Genomic DNA, 17698 nt, shown 5'->3' with positions numbered 1-17698 from the left:
CAAATATTTACGATTTAATAAAGTGCCTTGATTCGCCAAAATCTTCATGAAGAGTGATGTGTTAAAAACCTGTCCTTGTCTGGTCTTTTAAACACACACACACACCAAAGAAGTTTGAGAAGTTAGGGGCCATATAGTGAGCAATAGAATGAAAAGTGGTACGCCTAACAATTACAGACAGAAAGACTACAGTGCGGATGGAGCTAGCAAACAGGGGTAGCTGCTATTTAAGTTGACCTAAGGGGAATAAAGTAAAGTTGGGCTGGCTATGTAATTCATAGGGCAGATAGCCGATGGTTTGTTAGAGTTGCAGAATGCATGCCGAGAAAGGAAGCTTAGTCGAGGACAGCAGAGAACTGGGTGGTGGGATGAAATGGGTAAACTTGCAAGTGTAAGATGGGCTCAACTGATGAAAGATGGTGGGGAGTGGAGGTGTAATTGGATATCACTGGGAGGAGCAGTATTCCTGCACTGGACATGAATAGGCTGATGGTGATGACAATATTTCGTAACAATAATTTTCTCTTTAATATGTTTTCTTTTTTCATCGTCCCTCATGTTGAGCGACCGATTCTGATGAAAACCTGTTGTGGCATGCTGGTGATGACAGGTGAGGAGAATGTACTGGGAAAATAATCCTTACAAAGCCGGGCCCTCAATGCATGTGGGTACACATCAAGAGCATCTTTAAGCAAAAATGCAGACATCTCGATTAAGGCTATTACCGCCATTGCTTCACACAAGGTGCCATGCTGGTCATCAACCGAAAACAACTTTGTATCACTCAGGATTGAACCATTTTCTCAAGCTTTTGTAAATATATTAAATGCAGTGTTCATTCTTTAACGAGCGAGTCGCATCTTTAGAATAATTTGACTAGGTTGAACTTCAAGCTTGTTCTGCACTATTTTGAGACCTTGCAAGTTGCTTATCTGGGCTTGTTTTGCGATGACTATTTACTTACTTAGCTAGACTCATCTGGCCACTCTAGAGCCATGACTGAAAAAAAACTTTATAGATTTTTCTCACACCCTTATCTGTCCATCTACCATCCCTCCATCTACTGTCCAGCTACCAGGCAACTTAACAATCGTTTGGTGATGATTTGTATAATGAAAATTTTCAGGCATCATTAAAGTAACCTGAACCAATTTTCATGATTTTGTGCAAATGTACTGAGTTGTTAAGGTAGGTCCTTATATATATATATATATATATATATATATATATATATATATATATAACTAAAATTGTTTGACGGCCACAATTGTACAAAGGACTTTAGTACGGAAGCTCAGCGCTCTAACCATTAGACCATGGCTACTTTTTTTTCTTCTCTTTACTGCATGGAAAAAACACAGTAGCTCTCTACAAGCGTTGAGATTTAGGTACACACCTAGTTAATACTCAGGCAGGCAAACACATGCGTCTCACAAACACATCCACTCAGACTGAGGCTCAAGAGCCTCAGTACATAAGGCACTGTTTCTCCCAAAAATACGTTTTGTTGTTTTGGGGGTTTCTGAATGTTTATCGTGCATCCTATTTTTCCAGAGACTATGTAGGCTACTTAGTACGAACATCTTCGGATTCTTAGGGATTGTTGAAAGGCAAAAAACAGAATTGAGAATGGGGTTACACCAACGTCCTTCTTCAGGGTTCTCTGAAGGACATCCCAGAAAAAGATAGCATCCCTGCAATATATAAAGCAGTGCTATATAGTCTCTTCATGTGACACAACCGGCAACAAGTGATTTAACACCTGAGCAGCTACATTCGGTGCATGTGTTTGAATACATTTTGGTATCAACATCTCTAGTATGAGTCGCAATAAAGAGGCGCAGGAAACTGTGCCTCTGCTATTGGGGCAAACAGTCTTTTTCCAGAAACATTAAAAATATACTCTATGCTGATAAAAACTTTTAGAAAATGTAATGTCTCAACAATCTCTTTAAGAAAATTCCAAAAAGCAGCTGGTATGTGTGCAAAGTTTGATGTCACAGTCAGATTAGCAAGGTATTGTATACTTTGCATTTCCTCATAATATCCTTGTTCCTCTCCTGTATGTACGCAATGCCCTCTGGGGCCTGTAAGGTATTGTAAATAAATAAATAAGTAAAATAAATAAATATTGTATAAGTCAAAGTTGCAACATTTCTTGCAAGGATGCTTGCCGCAGTGGGTGGAATAGAATATAGCATCTTTAAGGATTTTCTTTGTGCAAGAGACATTTCAGAGCTGCCAAGGCGATGCTTTTTTCTACCCAGCAGGAGTATCGTTGCTTGCTGCATCGCACGAATATGTCTCACCCGCGTGTTGTTTGAACACCGTTTGAGGAGTTGTCGTTGTTGTCTGCCCCACTTGTGGCTCATACGCACTAATAGAGGATTGACCAAGAAATGAAATGAAATGAAACGAAAGTTTATTTCCATCTTGTAAGATACAGAAGGGGTGTGGAGGAAAAAAAGCTGTCCATTGGACAGCTTGACAAGTCCACCATCCCTCATTTGGGCAGAGGCAGCATCACATTCTTTCATTCATTCAAATGAGTGGATTATGTCAAGTTATAACCACAAATAAACTTTCAGAAGGGCTTAGAGTGAATGCTGTTGAAAAGTGAAACTGCATGTTAAAATGAAAGCAATAACAGTATGAAGAATCAATAATCATTCATTGAAACGCACAATAAAATGGCGAGATACAAGTTTAATAGGGCATTCGATTGGTCTCCATAAGGAACTCCTGGAACATGGAGCAAGCATCATTGTGGCCAAATCCTACAGTAAAGGCCCCAAATGAGAGTCCAAACGTAACGCTAAACTTTGCTACCGCTTTCATTGCTTCGTCCTTCATGCGAAAGTGCCACTTTTTCCCTTGCTAATTTCTATGCTCTAAAGCTATTAGCTTTACATTAGAAAACTTACTGGATACATGTTTCAAGCAACTCTTTGCCCGTGGTACTCCTACTGGCCAGATGCAGTCAAATCAACCTGCAATCAGTCTACGGCAGGAGCTCTTATTCTTGCATATGCCAGTCAGCAGGATTACTTTACCAGCAGCTAGCTTTGATTCTAAACAAAACAATTTGTATTTTTCTTGTAAGCCATTGTGTTTCCTTGAGGCTAAGGAGTTTGGAAAAGCTTGGCATGGTTACTCAAAGAAACAGTGAAGATATCAGAATTTGTTGCAAGGCCAAGCCAGCTGTGCATTTGCCCTCTTCGTTGTAGCTGTGCCATCTGTCCAGGAAACAGCCACGGTGGGGCACTAGCCATGGCATTCTGTTTCTGTGAACTTCAAGTCACAGGTTTGACTCTCAGTTGTGGCAGCTGCATTCTGATGGGGGCGAAATACAGTAATGTCTGCACGCACAGCTTTAGGTGCCCCGTAGAGAACTTCGTGGGGAGCAGAATTAATCTACAACTCCTTCCTACACTGCATCTGTCATGGCCCGCAGCATAGCTTTGGGTCTTTAACTTGGTATTGTTATCATTTGTCCAGGAGCCGAGTACTGGAAGCGAGCTGGCCTCCAGTGGAGGAGCGGGTGTGTCCGCGGTGGTGGCGGCAGGGGGTGCAGCGCCCCCCCAGCCGCCTCCGCCGCTGGCCCTCAAGGACGTGCAGTGTCCCATCTGCCTCAAGGTGTTCAGCCGCAAGTTTTCCCTCGAGATGCACTTCCTGATCCACCAGGGACTCAAGCCCTACAAGTGCCAGTTCTGTGGGCGCTGCTTCCGCCAGAAGGGCACCCTCATGCGCCACAAGGTTTGTCTGTTTGTTGGTGCTCCTGTCCGCTTCGTTCGGGCCGGGACGGCTGTCCCCAGTAGACGAGTGATTGATGTGGCGTGCGCTTGTTTTGTACCACCCTTATGCCTTCAGTCAACGACTGCATGGGTAGGTTGGGACAATTTGGGGCTTTTTGCGGGGCAGACAAACGACTAGGCGGAGGTTCTCATTGTCTAGAATAAACATGCCCTAAAAATAGTGAAGGATGCTGGGACAGGTCCAAAGAACCTGGCAGCCACTCGCCAGACAGTTATTCAAGGGAAACACAGCCAATGGCACTGGCACCACACGCTCTACTTTTGGCCAGACATTTTTATATTTCTTGCAGTGCCTTTGGAAATCGTAAATGCTTCTAGAGCAAAATTTTCCTTGCCTGGCTGCTAGCCTGACAGCTTTGTGGTTTTAAGTCAAGGCTGAGAGTTCTTTATTTGAAGCTTTCTTGGCTGGGACATGATGGAAGCTTAGTCACATGTACTTTTCTGCGTCTCTGCCCATCGCCAATGTCATGTATTCTCAATACAGCCACTGCACATGAGGACTTAACTGCATTCCTCTGTCATTTTCGGTGATGGTACTATTTTGCACTGTTCGTGAGCTCCTGTCAGTTATGCTAGAGCTTTGCAAATAAACAAACGGGCATTTCTGTGAACAGTTGAGCGTAAAGTTACACAGTTTTTTTAACTCGTCATTAGTATTGTTATCATCTGTCCAGGAACCAAGTACCAGAAGCGAGCTGGCCTCCAGTGGAGGAGCTGGAGACCATAAATTTCTAATTCCACAGGGGCCTTTTTCTGCCGCTATTGTTCATGCGCATGAGAAAGTGAAAGCAAAAAGAGTGGAAGGAATGCCATTGATGGGATCTGAAACATCTGCAACTTGTGTGTGGTGCTCTGCCATGTGAGCCAGGGGAGCCGCTGTCCCTTCAACCATTTCTGAGGGTTTTAGGTACTCTCGCACCAGAATGAAGTGCATGTAGGAAGAAACAAAGTAGGACACCTCTCTTGCTTAAGATATACAGTGGACTCTCTTTAAACGGAACCTCAAGGAACCAGGGAAATTGGTTCCGTTTACCAGCAGTTCCATTTACTGAGAGACGAAGCTGAGTACAGTGGCATGAATACAAAACCGACGAACCATGAGGATGGCGTTCCGTTTAAGCAATTTCCGTTTTCCAAGATTCCACTGTACTTGAAAATGTGCTGTGTGACTGTAGCATCACTGAACGCAAATTGCTGTGTAGTCCTGACGCTAATCATCTGTGAATGAGTTTAACACTAGTGTGACACTAAATGGGGAGAGGAAAATCTGCCTTCTTGCTTAGTTTCTCATGTTCACAATTCCTGAATTCTGCAACTGTTCACATGTAAACGTGTGTGTACACCTAGTCTTGAGCACGTCAGCCACCAACACTTTGGACCGTGTTTATAACCACACGAAGCGAACACACAATGAACCTATGGGAAGCTTCGGAGAAATTAAGTGTCTTTTATTTAAAATAGAGAAATAGAATAATGAAAAGAAGAAATTAAAGTGGACAAAAAGACAACTTGCTTGAGGTTAAAGCTGAACCCACGTCTTTTACATAACGAATGTGGTTCCCTATCATGCAGCTACCAAGGCATCCATACTCCGGTTGACTTCCTCAGGTATAACCTTGGGAATGTTAGCCAGCGCCACTCGGCCATAGAGGTCGATGTGAAGCATCCTTTTCCAATCGCAGGCATCACAAAGTGTGTGAACTAGGAACTGGCAACTGACCATTTGATTCCATCTGTTGCTCTTGTTGCCCTTATTCTTCTCATTCTAGGGCTGTAGTAACATCCACGAAAATCCATTTGTCCTGTGCCAGCAAGCATCTCTTATCCCTTTGCCTTGTGTTGCCCACAGGCCATCCACAGTCAGACACCGTCGTACCGCTGCGGCCTGTGTGACAAGAGCTACCGCCAGAAGAATGTGTTCCTGCACCACCTCCGCAACCGGCACAAGGTGTCCACGGACGTGCTCGACCGGCGGCGCTGTCACATCAAGAACAACGCTGGCGGCGGGGTCATGGAGGCGGTTCCCGCAGCGCCATTGCCGCCGCCATCGTTGAGTTCGGTGTGCCTGCCTCCACTGAGTCCGCCCGAGCCACCACCAGGCGAGGCCGCGCCACCCGTGATGTTGCGCATCTCAGAGCGCCAGCAGGCCCTACCGCCGTCCTCCGCCGCGTTGTCCATGTGGCAGTGCCCCTTCTGTGCCTTCGAGAGCGCCCACGACCCCGAGATCTGCCGCTCGCACCTGCTCCAGCACGTGGGAGAGCCAGCAGACTGTCCACTCTGTCCACGGCAGCTTGCCTCACCCCAGGAGCTGGCGGCACACCTGCGCGATTTCCACGAGAGCGCAGGCTTGGCTCCCATTCTGACCAACCCGGCTGTCGGTGCGTGGTTCGTGCTGCGCCATTGCCAGCATGCTTAGTTTGTGCTTTACACTTTCCTTTGTGGCAACCTAAGGTTCCAGTTCAAGCTGCAGCCACAGAACTGCATTGGACTTGCTGTGCAGCTCTGTGCAATTTTGTGGAATAATGTTGGAACGCTCACTGAACAAATAACAGCATTGGGATCTATTTAAGGATGGGTCATTAGTTGCTAAAAGTGCATGCTAAATGACATGTCTGGTTACAGAAGCAGCAGCTGATAAAGGCAATGCAGCTTCACATCTGTAACTTTTTTTTTGGCCAGGCTGTCGTATATTTCCTGTGGTGCCTTGGAAACACTGAAATTCAAGGTGGCAACTTTTAACTGATTAAAGACAGCAAAAAAAAAGAAGCTCTTTTTCTTTACTGATGACAAATTGTTCGTGTTGGTAGGCATCAAGAACTTGCGATAATCAACTATCTTAAATCCACAAATTCACTTTTTCGCTGATTACTGCAGGGCACATGTTGCAGTTGTGAAATTGAAGCGAGCCACTAGCTACCTAATGCACGTCTGCTTAGTATCACAAGACTCTCATCAGTCTTGAGAGACAGGCTTGCACGCTTCCTGTGAAATGCATTGACATTCCACCTGTTATTTTCCCATAAAGCTTCCCTTATGTGTGTTGGAAGAAAATTATGTCGAGTAGCAATGTATTTCATGGCACATGCTTCAGTTGCTTCAGATGTGCCACAGATGCATCTTTTTTTACTGTGTTGTCCTGTGGATGCAGCCACGGCAGGTCGTCCCCCGGACGTGACCTTCACCTGCATTCCGTGCCAGATGGAGTTCAGCAGCGAAGAGGACTTTGAATGGCACGTGCGCACGCACGTGCAGAGTGTTCTCTCTGAGCCACCCGTAGCAGCGCCACGGGCCCCCATGCCGCCCAGCACCTCCACAACTGAGGGACCCCTCGACCTTACTGAGGCGCGACCGGCTGCAGCGCCACCTTACTCTGCACCGCTTCCGATCAAATTGGAGGCGGAGACTTCTCGCAGCTTGTCATCCTCTCCACGATTTCCTTACAAGCAGCAGCAACAGCAGCAGCAGCAGCAGCAGCAGCAGCAGCGCCGTCAGCTCCTGTGCGTTGAGTGTGGGAAGCTGTTCGGCTCCAAGGCGCTCTACCGGTACCACGCGCAGCTGCACCTGGATGTCCAGGGGGGGACATTCAGGTGCCCGCAGTGTCGGCGGCGGTTCTCCCGCAAGGGGGAGCTGTTGGCGCACACGCGGCAGCGCCACCTGCGGCGCCTGCCGTGCCTTCGGTGCGGCCGCCAGTTCAGCTACCGGTGCCTGCAGCAGGCGCACATAGCCCGGTGCCAGGGTCCGCCGTCGCTCTGCATCCCCGTAGTGGATGTGCAGGCGGCACGTGGTGCACTTGGTGCCAGCCTCCTCGGCGTCATCCCTCTGGTGGCGCCTGATGGGCAGGAGGCCAGCCCACTGCTGGGAGTCCCCGTGCTGGCGCCGGACTGCCTGCCGCTCAAGAGCCGGCTCAATGGGCTTCACATCTCAGCACGAATAGGGCTCTAGTCTTCCACCAGCCCCCCCACTGCTGGAGTACAAAAAGAAAGGGCCTCCACCAGGGAGCAAGGATGGACAGAACAGGGGTAAAAAAAAACTCCTCTTCGTTGGCACAAGTGTGTGCCGGCGACCAGATAACGTCACAGAAAAGTGTAAGGCATGTGGGGCAGAGGAATTCGCACTGATGGCATCTAGCAATGTCACAGAACTATAAGGTATATGTACCACGATGAGGTCACATTGCACTGGCACCACCTGGCGACACGAACTCGCAGCAAGTTTCATTGCTCGAAATGTTGCTGCACGTAGCATGGGCAGAAGGCTCAGACAGGGGAGCACAGGTTGGTGGCATGTGGTGGAATAGTACACGAGCTGCCAGCCCTGTGGTGATATCGCTCACCAGCACCAGGTGGCGCCACCGTGTAACAGGCTTTGGGTGCCGATCGGGAGCATTTGTGGCATTATCTGGTCGTGCCGGAGAGTGGAGTTTCCTCCGGCCCCAATCTATTCTTGCTTCCTGGCTTCCGCCAAAGACTCCCACTGGGGGCCCCGTGCCAAAGGCGTCTTCCATCCGCCGTCATCACAGTGCTCCCCGCCCGTCCAGAGAATTGAGAGAGCAATAACTGTCGCGATGCACTAGGAATGCCATTCGACCCGGTGAAAGAGACTTTGCCAGCCCCCTGCTCTACCTCATTGTTTTGTTACACTAGACTGCTGCAGCGTGGATGTGAGAGAACGCAGCAGGCTATACATGAAAGCAGGGTTGGGAACCTCTCGTACAGATTTTCTTGGCAGGTCTTTTCATTGTCGCCTGCATGTAATGATGCTGCTTCCAAAGGCATTGTAGGGCGCAGTTGCAAGCTGTTTATTTCTATACTGTATGAGAGTGGTAGCAAAGTAATGGCACCAGGCTTTAACCAAGTGTTGCCTAAACAGCAGCAGCAGCAAGTGTGCGCAACTATTCCACATGTGTTACTGGCTCCTTCGTGCTGAAATTTCACACATTAGCTATGTGTTTACTGCTTTGCAGCGGGTTCGGTTTGGCGCCACGTTTGTGTGCAAATACTGGGCCTGTTTCATCCGGGACAAGTCCAAAGTGCACGCGTATTGACCCTTGCGCTGCACCGGAACGATGGTGCGGTTTGTCATTTTGGCATTGAAGAAATGATAGATGGCACCACCGTTGCTTTGCAGCGTAATCGGCATTTTTTTTTATATGGCATCGCAAGAGAAAAATATGTGCCTCAGATTTATTGTGGATGAAATAGGGGGCAAGTAATGCAAGTGTTGTATTACGCTGAACCGACTGCAAAATGCTGCCGCGGCGTAAAATTCCCGTGCAAGCAAGTTGGTGGCTTCTACCGAAGATCCATATATGCCTTGCACTCCTCCTTAGGTGTAATGGAATACAGCAGGTTTTATAGAAAGCACAGCCGAGCACGTTATGTAAAAGATTGTTTTTGCAGACTATTGCAGCACGCAGCTTCACTTTCCCCAGTGCTGTGAGATACCATCTTGATGAAGTTGTTAAGGCTGGGCAATTAACTGCCTCTTTAAATAGTTACTTTCTTCCAGTCAATCGTTAGTTGCACTCGCGTCGTTTAGGTCAAACTAAGGGCAATTAGCGGAACATGCCCTCACACCCTCAACTTATTGGTTTCCTTGTTCAAATACCTGCAGACTATTGCATCAGAATACAGGGTTTAGTTCATTTGTGCTTCTGTACTGTGTATATTTGGACTAGTTATTATCAAATCGCCGGGCAGGAGGAACAAGAAAAACCACATAGCATGAAGAAGAGAGTGACACAAACACTGCATTGTTTGTATCATCCACTCATTCCTTTATGTTGTTTTTTGTGCATTGTGCCCACTTTCAAACTAATTTGTTTAACTTTTTTGCTGGATGCACTCTTTGTTTAACGGTAAGAACTTTCCAATTCTATACGCATAATGCCCTCCCCCCCCCCTCTGTTCTTTAGGAGGCTTATTGTTAAAGTTGGCATCATCTGTTGATATACATTTAGGTTGGCTAAACCAATTAACCATTCAATTAGTTGGTAACAGAATGCTACATTGCACTTAATAAGTGCAAGACTATTTTAACAACTTAGTAAAGCCTGTCATACTTGATAGTATGAGCTACTGCTTCTTAAAAGTATCCAGATATAATTAAAATAATTGGTTTGGTATATTCTGTGTGCTGCTCCCTCATTCTGACGCAACCTGATAACATTCTGTGAATTGCCAGCTTAAACATTGGTGTCTAACCTTAAGAAACAAGAAAATCGTCTACTGCCACCAATTCTTACCACCATTCATGCTGCAAGTTTCAATCAAAAGTAGTGTGACAATAGTTCTTATTTTATTAGCTTTGTGCACAGAGAACGTTGATGTGTGCAGGAATGCCATGTTACTTTAACTAATAGTCCAACATGACATTATTTGAAAAAAGATATATATATAGTCAAGCACCTTGGCTATATGCTTAGAATTACTTTTACTTCTGCATGCTATCATCTTATAAATGTTTATCTTCTGCTTACTTTACGTATGATTCCTGCTGCTTTAATTAAACCTTGCGGTGCTGCTAGTGTGTTTCAGTCTATCAAGGTTGTCGCATGTGACTGAACTTTAATTATAGTTATTTATCGAAGTCTGCAGTTATATCATGGCACAGAATGTGGAGCACAATTGAAATCTGATTATCTGTAATATAATCATTTCTCTAGCTTTAGTACAATTGTACTTGGTTGAGAACCAATGCAGATTAGGGCTGATGCTGTTACTAAAGATAAGGAAGTGTCTCATGGAAGCAGCATCATTTTTCCCAAATGGCAACAAATGTACTTGAGTAGAGCTCGTTCTTGGGCATGTTGGCGCATTCTTTCTTGAGTAAGTTCTGTCAGGCGCAAATGGTCACACATACAAAAAGACACTGGACAAGCGGTAACTGAAAGTAGTTGTTAGTTAGCACTCATCCTCTTTGTATGTAGGGTCATTTGCTTTGTGCTAAACCTACTTTAAAAAACGAGTACACCTACAAAAGAATCATAAACTGGGTAGATTGGAATGTTTTTGTTCAGTTGCAGCTCGAAACAACTGTTGGCAAGAAAGCAATCGCTACGCATGCACTGTCTTTCCATCGTTTCGACTGAAAGACAGCGTTTGTCAGGCTTCTGCTTGCCATCCGAGTTCTTTGGCATCGTAAAACCACGAGCGCCACTACTTTACCACCAGAACTTGCAAACCTTACCGGTCCCACTTGTTCCCCATGCCGCAAGGAATGCTCATGTGTTGGGACGAGACTGCTTGCTTTCAGTGCAGCTAGCAGTTGCGTTGTACCCCACTGCCTCTACCACACTGCGCCGAACTTGAGTGGCGTCCTAGTGCACCGTGGCGAACAATTTTTTTGCGACTGCTTTCTTTCGTTGCACGAACTGGAGAATCTCCTCAGAGAACAAATTATATCGTTTCATTTTTTTGTTGTTTGTTTCTTTTTAGCTTGTGTGCCTTTTTGCTCGCGCGGCATGTCGAGGAGAAGATAGAAGAAAAAAAAAGATTTTAGGAGGGGCATTATTTATTGCGCACACTCCTCAAGTGTCTTTTTTTGTCTCGCAGACTTGCATCCCCTGTGGACAAAAAATATATATATATATATATACACATGTGAAAAAAAGAAAGCCTTCCCATTTTCCCCTCATTGGGTCGGCACCTTCTCATCCGGCCTACCAGGGAGGTCACACACATCATGGCCAGGCCCGAAATAAGTGCTCATATCACACACTTGTCGCAGTTGTTTTTTGTTGAAACGGTGGTGCTGCCCGCTGCACATTTAAGTGAACTCTGGTTTGGCCCTGCACCGAAGGGGACGCATAGGAGCACTTGTACTAAACCGGGCCAGTATATGGTAAGGGACTGTCCTTGACTATATTCCGGTTAACAAAGTTTTTGGCTCTACCGTGGCTCGTTTGGACATGCATACTTGTTTTGTTTAGCTTTCTTTTCCCGTTTTTTTCACGGAAGCCATGTACAACAAGCTGTTTTTGGTCGCAATGAGCTTTATGAACATCTTCGCGAGCCGCTTGTCATTTACATTGTGCCGCGTTTTGCGCCGTTGACATCGTTTGCAGTGCAAGAACTGTGCTGGCTGGGAGACTTGATATTCCCGCCATGGTCGCTTGTTGCAAGCAGTTGAGCTGTATAGAAACGTGACTTGTCGTCTGCGAGGTTGTATGTTGCCGCCGGTCCCTGCTTGGGCGTTTTGGCTCTGGTCGTTGTAGGACAGTGTTCTCTGTGAAAGCGCCTGAATAGGAGTTACAACCTGAACATGACTTGTGTGAGACTGCTGTTTGCAGGCATTCTAGATGTTGGCTCTGTGAGGGGGGTGCAAGCTGGGCCCAATTCGTGAAGCTTTTCATTCGTAAGAACTGTTGCTCATTGACTGGTGGCTTCACTGGCTCAGAATTGATCATGACAATTCAACGGCTCTAGATCTTGCAAATTGTTTGCACCATCTGTTGTTCATGAAGCTCTCAATTCATAAGAACTGATTCTCTTTTGACTGGTGCTTTCATAGGTTCACCGTTCACTGTGGCAATTGGCCGACACTTGCTCTTGCAAGGTGTTCTTGCGGGCTGTTGCTGCAAGCAAAACAGCTTCACGAATCTGGGCCTTGCATTGCCGGTGAGAGGGCAGATTGATGTAGCACAATGTCTAAGCTTGCATTAATACGCTTTTTATAAGTGCTTGCAAATTAACTGATCAAATGATTCTGTGATGCACCCATGATGAGTTGTATTGGCCCAAGTTTTAGTAGAGTTCCTGTGGAGGCCTCGTTAATTAAGGGGAGGTAATTGGAAGCACCGATGCAGAGAGACTGCAAAAATGTGTGTGATGTTTTTCTTTCTTTTTTTTTCAGAGCTCAGGTATCTTGAAAGGCTTGGTGCCTACCATTCCACCTTTTTTTTTGCTATTAGTTTTGTTTTGCTTGAAACGTCAGCTTGATTTGGCAACGGTCAAAAGACGTTCTTGAAAAGAGTGCAGGCTACCTGTACAATTTGTGCATCACATCATCACCACTTCATAGAGCTGCCTACCCGTCCTACAGAGAGGTAGGACAGCTCATTAGAGGGCAGAGACATCAAGATTTGGCCTCACTTTATCCTTAAAAGGAATTCATGTGCAGTAATTGACTAAATGATGGTTCACAGTAATTAACCCTAAAACACGGCGCCTCTGAGGGTTCGTCTTGATTTCTCAAACTATCTAGCATCGTGTAATGGTAGTCGACAGTAAAGCATTGTTGAACAGAAGTGCACGGTTGACAGCATGTGTCAAGGATACACTAGTATATGTGCAGGACATGCAGTATAGTATGTGTGCGTATGCACAGTCTGTTGTATACACACAGATGCGTGCAATAGCATGTACGCAATATACGCACCTGCGTCCATATGTATACATTCATGTTCACATGTGTACGTATGTTCGAGTGCATGTATACATGTGTGCGCTTATGTGTACATTTACGTGCACATGCATACTGCACACATATGTGCAGATATGTGTAAAATGTGTGTATTATCTGTGGCCCAAGCTTACGGGGTGCAGGTTCTGCAAGGAAATTGAATCTCTGCACAGTTCAGGAATGCAGTCGTTCGTTAATTCGGTGAACCAGTGTGTTGGTCACATACACACTGCTGCAGACTGCAACTCTAAAATCTTTGCTATGTGCGCAGGCCTCGCAAACATTTGGTTTCTTTGTAGAACCTGTTGTTTGTAAACCTTTATTGCTGACAGTAGAGCAGCCTCAAAAGCTGAGGCTGGAAGTGAGAGAGCTCCACTTTGTACGTGCGCATAACGTACACCCGAGCCAGCATCAACACCAATTGTTTCTGTTGGAAGAAACAGAATCGTTGCATTGAGGATATGACGTCTGATGTGAAAATCAAAACCACTCGGCAGAAGGGGCCGGCAGGAAATCTTGCGCCCATCTAAGAAACTTGCTTTATACTCCTGGTTTATTGGTTGCACTTCATGTTATTCCCTCCAATAAGAGCTGATATCTTGATGTCTCTGTCCCGTCAAGTGTGCTTTGCAAGGTACAAACAAAATGGGGCCTCAACACGTTTTGTAGGCTGAGAGAATGCCTTCCGGTGTCGGGGCGGCATGAGGGCCGTTTTTATTTCCCCCCCACCCAACATGCGAACGGCATTTAGCTGAAGGGTAGCACAAGCCCAGACAAGGCATGCGAGTCACAGGCATACCCAGGAATTCAGAGCAGAGTTTTACGTTTCATCACCGACAGAGCTTCATGATGGCCTAAGATAGGTTTTTAAGTTCACCTTAGTTCTGCTGACCGCATTGTTTAGAGCTACTTGTAACCAACTTGCGTAATCATAACTATGAACTGTGCTTCATCATGCCAGTTTGTGCTGCGTTGTTCTTTGTGAAAAATACAGTGACACCAGACCTTTTTGTGCTTCTGACTCATCTTTGTGCATTCATTCCTTTTTTCTTGTTTTATCATTTAGATTTTAGATAATGCAACACCCGGTGCGGTGCCTTATTGCAGTGAGAGGCATTCATTAATGTTGCCATGTGCCTCGTTCCACATTACGCTACGTTCAGTTAATGATTAGGCGTAACCTTATCCAAGGAAGCCCGACCCGCCAGCGTAATTGGGAAATCTGTTAGATGTGCCCCGGAAGGTCTTCCGCGTGCTCAAAGTCCGAGGGAGTTGAGGCGGACACCAGAGCCTGCGAAGATAGAATCTAGTACTTGTAGGAATGGACTTGTTTGTCTAAACATTGCTGGTGGATGGCATAGTCTGTTTTACATGCTGCCTTTCAAATTCAGAACAGAAAGTCAAACAAGGCTGAGGATGACAGAAAAGTGGAGACTTGAAATGATCAAAAGTGGTTGACCTAGGTTTCTCGCTGGAACCATCATTTTGGCAAGCGGGCTTGCATTTGTCAAGGCGAAGACAAATCAGAAGGACAGAAAGTCGGGCAAATTGGTATGGCTTAATTTGTTGGCAATGAATGGGACAAGAAAGCACAAGGAGAATGGAAGAAAAGAAAAAGAAGACAGAGGCATTTGCATGTGGCAGTTTTCGTCATCCTCGAGTGTTCTCGTGCTTTTTGTGTCGGCAAGTGAAGTTTCAAGACAGTGATTAAGAGTGTTGTCAAAATGCTGTCGTCAGACATATACAAAATGGCATTAAGTAGAATTTAGTGTGCCATCCTCGTTTTTAACGGTACTACAAAATTACTGCCATTGTTTATGGACAGGAAGTCATTTGACTGCTTTTAACAAAACTCGAGAGAATGTTCCCTTTCTTCAACGCTGATAAGTGCACTCGGCGGCCACATTATGCAAAAGTAGTACCAATGGGAAACAGTGTTGGGGGGGGGGGATTCCTTGGCCAGTTGGTGCAAATTAGAACCATTATCTGCAAATATTTAATTTCAGATTTTGGTTCTTGCTTTTATAAATCCCAATGGTAGACCTGGAGCAGGCTTTCTTGCTCCGCACCAGACTTTGTTTTCCGTCACAGCGGCCACATTTCGATGGGGCTGAAATGCAGGAACGCTCATGGGTACTTAGATTTAAGTGCACATTAAAGAACTCCATTTGGTCGAAACTAATCGAGTCTCCCACTATGGCGTGTCTCATAGTTGTCTCATAAGTATCTCATAAAATGGCTGATTCAGATTTGGTTTATGCACTCCACGTGATCTTCTTTTATAGTGGACATTGCTGAACTGTAGTGTATATGCGCAGTAATAAAGTCAGCTTGGAATAAATTAGTCATAATGGTTGGCAGTAATGCAGGTGATCTGAATGGCCTCTTCTTTTTGATAGAGGTATTTAAACAGCTTCTTGCAGGATGTTCTCTAGTGGCTTGTGCAGATGTGTGGAAGATGTCTGCTAGTTCAGATTTTAGCCAATTTATCTGCCTGCCATCTTAGGTGGCAAGCATTTGCAGTTTAATAAGGCCGCAATAACACAACATTGTCGAGCACATTTTCTTGAAAGATAGCTGATGTTGGCAGTGTGTATACATGAGGCATGAACCTAAAGGCCTAACCAAAGAATTGTGCCGAAAGAAAGGTTGCACTTTATGAATTGTCTGGTACATTTGCCATGTGTCAACATGTGCAAACAAGTCAAAGGCTTAATTTTTTAGCTGAGTGGAGCAACGTCTCCATAACTTTGGCATTAGCTCCCACCTGGCTTACTATGGAGCAGTGTTGCTTGGCTTACACTCATTTGTGCCTTTGTTAGATTTGGCAGAATGATCAGCGAATTGAAGATATTTAATTTTACCAATGCAATTGCATTGCTTCACAGTTGTGCGGCGTGCGTGTCATGCGTGACATGATGCGCAGCTAGAGACATGTTCTTGGAGGGAGGGAACGCTGAAAAACTTTCCTTGTTTGCCTTCAAGACTTAGTCTGCTGGACTATGCTTTACACTTGTACCTGCAGTTATTTATAAATATTTTATTGAATCATAGTTAGATATTACTTATATTTGGAGTATTTTGTAGAGAGGCTTGTTAGTGAATTATTTAAGCAAAGCCAGTCACAAATCTGAGTTTGTTTGTGCCTTGGGGAAACATTTGCGAGAGCGCCAGAAGGTTTACAAAACTGTCGGGTTTAGCACGTCTTGCACCGTACAGCCGATACGTGCCGAGAATAAAATTGCTCTGAATAAAAAATGGGTTTGATAATCGACCGTCGCAGTTATTGATATGTGGCAGGTCAGACTCGCTGCCTTGTCTGGATCTGAGTGTGCCCCTCATCATCAATCAAGGGCAAGGTTATTCCATGCCCAAAACACCATCTGCGCTTTCTAGTCTAACAAGAGTGTTCAGCCACAAAGGAGGCATCGCACACGGACACACACACACACACACACACACACACAAATCGCACATGCGTGCACCCACACAGCCACGCACGCTACACACACACACACACGCATGAACCAAAACTGACCAAGTACCTGAGAGATTGGCGCCCGGGTGGTGTCCGGCAAGCGTTCCGGTGAAATGAAGCCTGTTGTCTTGTTGTCTGTTCAATGTCCTGCTGCTACTCGCTGTTGTGAAGGGGAGGCAATCTTGCATAAGCGGGGTGCGGGAGACGTGTGTCATGTATGGTGGGGCCGAAGAGCCAAAATCATGCCTTGTTCTGTAATACTCCTCTTCTGATGAAGCTGTTGTTCACTCGATGTGTTTGGTGGTGTTAGGAGAGATGTTCTCAGGGTCATAACAATTTGCTGTTTCTCGCGCGCACGCGCATGGTCGTGCGAAGCAGAGGCATTTTTTTAACTTGTCACGTACCACGACGACGACGATGCCCACTTTGTTGTACATAGGAGGATTGGTATATATTTATTGTTGCCACACACATACTATGTTTTTTCTCTCCCATCTATCCCTTCCCCCTCTTTTTCTTCCTTTCTCAGTTTCTCACATTCTGTCTTTCACAAACACACACAATGGCTTGCTTTGTTTTAAAGGACATTTCTTCACTTGGAACAACTCATTCCTAAGAATACTTTTTGTTGCCCGTGCTTTTTACATTTCCTCCCCCCCCTCATAAAAAAGAAAGTTATTTTTACCATACTCGTGTTTTTGCATACTTGTTTCGTAAGAAAAAAAAAATATGAGATATATTGTATACTTGAAGTTATATATATATATTATATACATGCTATTATACACACACGTTTTACCACAATCGTGTTTGATACCATGGTATAGATTTACATAAAATGATGTGCATTTTGGAGTGTGTGTGTATGTACACATATATTTTTTGTATGGCAAAATCAGTCCACAGCTGTGTGGGAAAGCTTTTTAACAAGTGTTGTACAAGGACGCATGTGGCGAAGCGCCGAGAGAACAAATAACAGGAATAAAGCATTCGCTCAACGGCA

General features: G+C 45.3%; 1 protein-coding gene across 2 annotated transcripts in view; it reads left to right on the top strand.

The window, feature by feature from the left end:
* LOC142557186 (uncharacterized) overlaps nucleotides 1-17698 on the top strand; it is a 26232-nt gene extending 8534 nt beyond the window's left edge. For both annotated transcript variants that reach the window (XM_075668862.1, XM_075668863.1), the window contains exons 2-4: nucleotides 3499-3756; nucleotides 5665-6193; nucleotides 6964-17698. In XM_075668862.1, the coding sequence (XP_075524977.1) occupies nucleotides 3499-3756; nucleotides 5665-6193; nucleotides 6964-7757 (1581 nt within the window). In that variant the 3' untranslated portion in view covers nucleotides 7758-17698. The remainder of the gene's footprint in view (nucleotides 1-3498; nucleotides 3757-5664; nucleotides 6194-6963) is intronic.

This window comes from Dermacentor variabilis, chromosome 9, assembly GCF_050947875.1.
Source record: "Dermacentor variabilis isolate Ectoservices chromosome 9, ASM5094787v1, whole genome shotgun sequence".
NCBI classification, from domain to species: domain Eukaryota; kingdom Metazoa; phylum Arthropoda; class Arachnida; order Ixodida; family Ixodidae; genus Dermacentor; species Dermacentor variabilis.
Note: the sequence above shows the minus strand (reverse complement) of the source record. Positions and strands in the feature narration are given on the sequence as shown.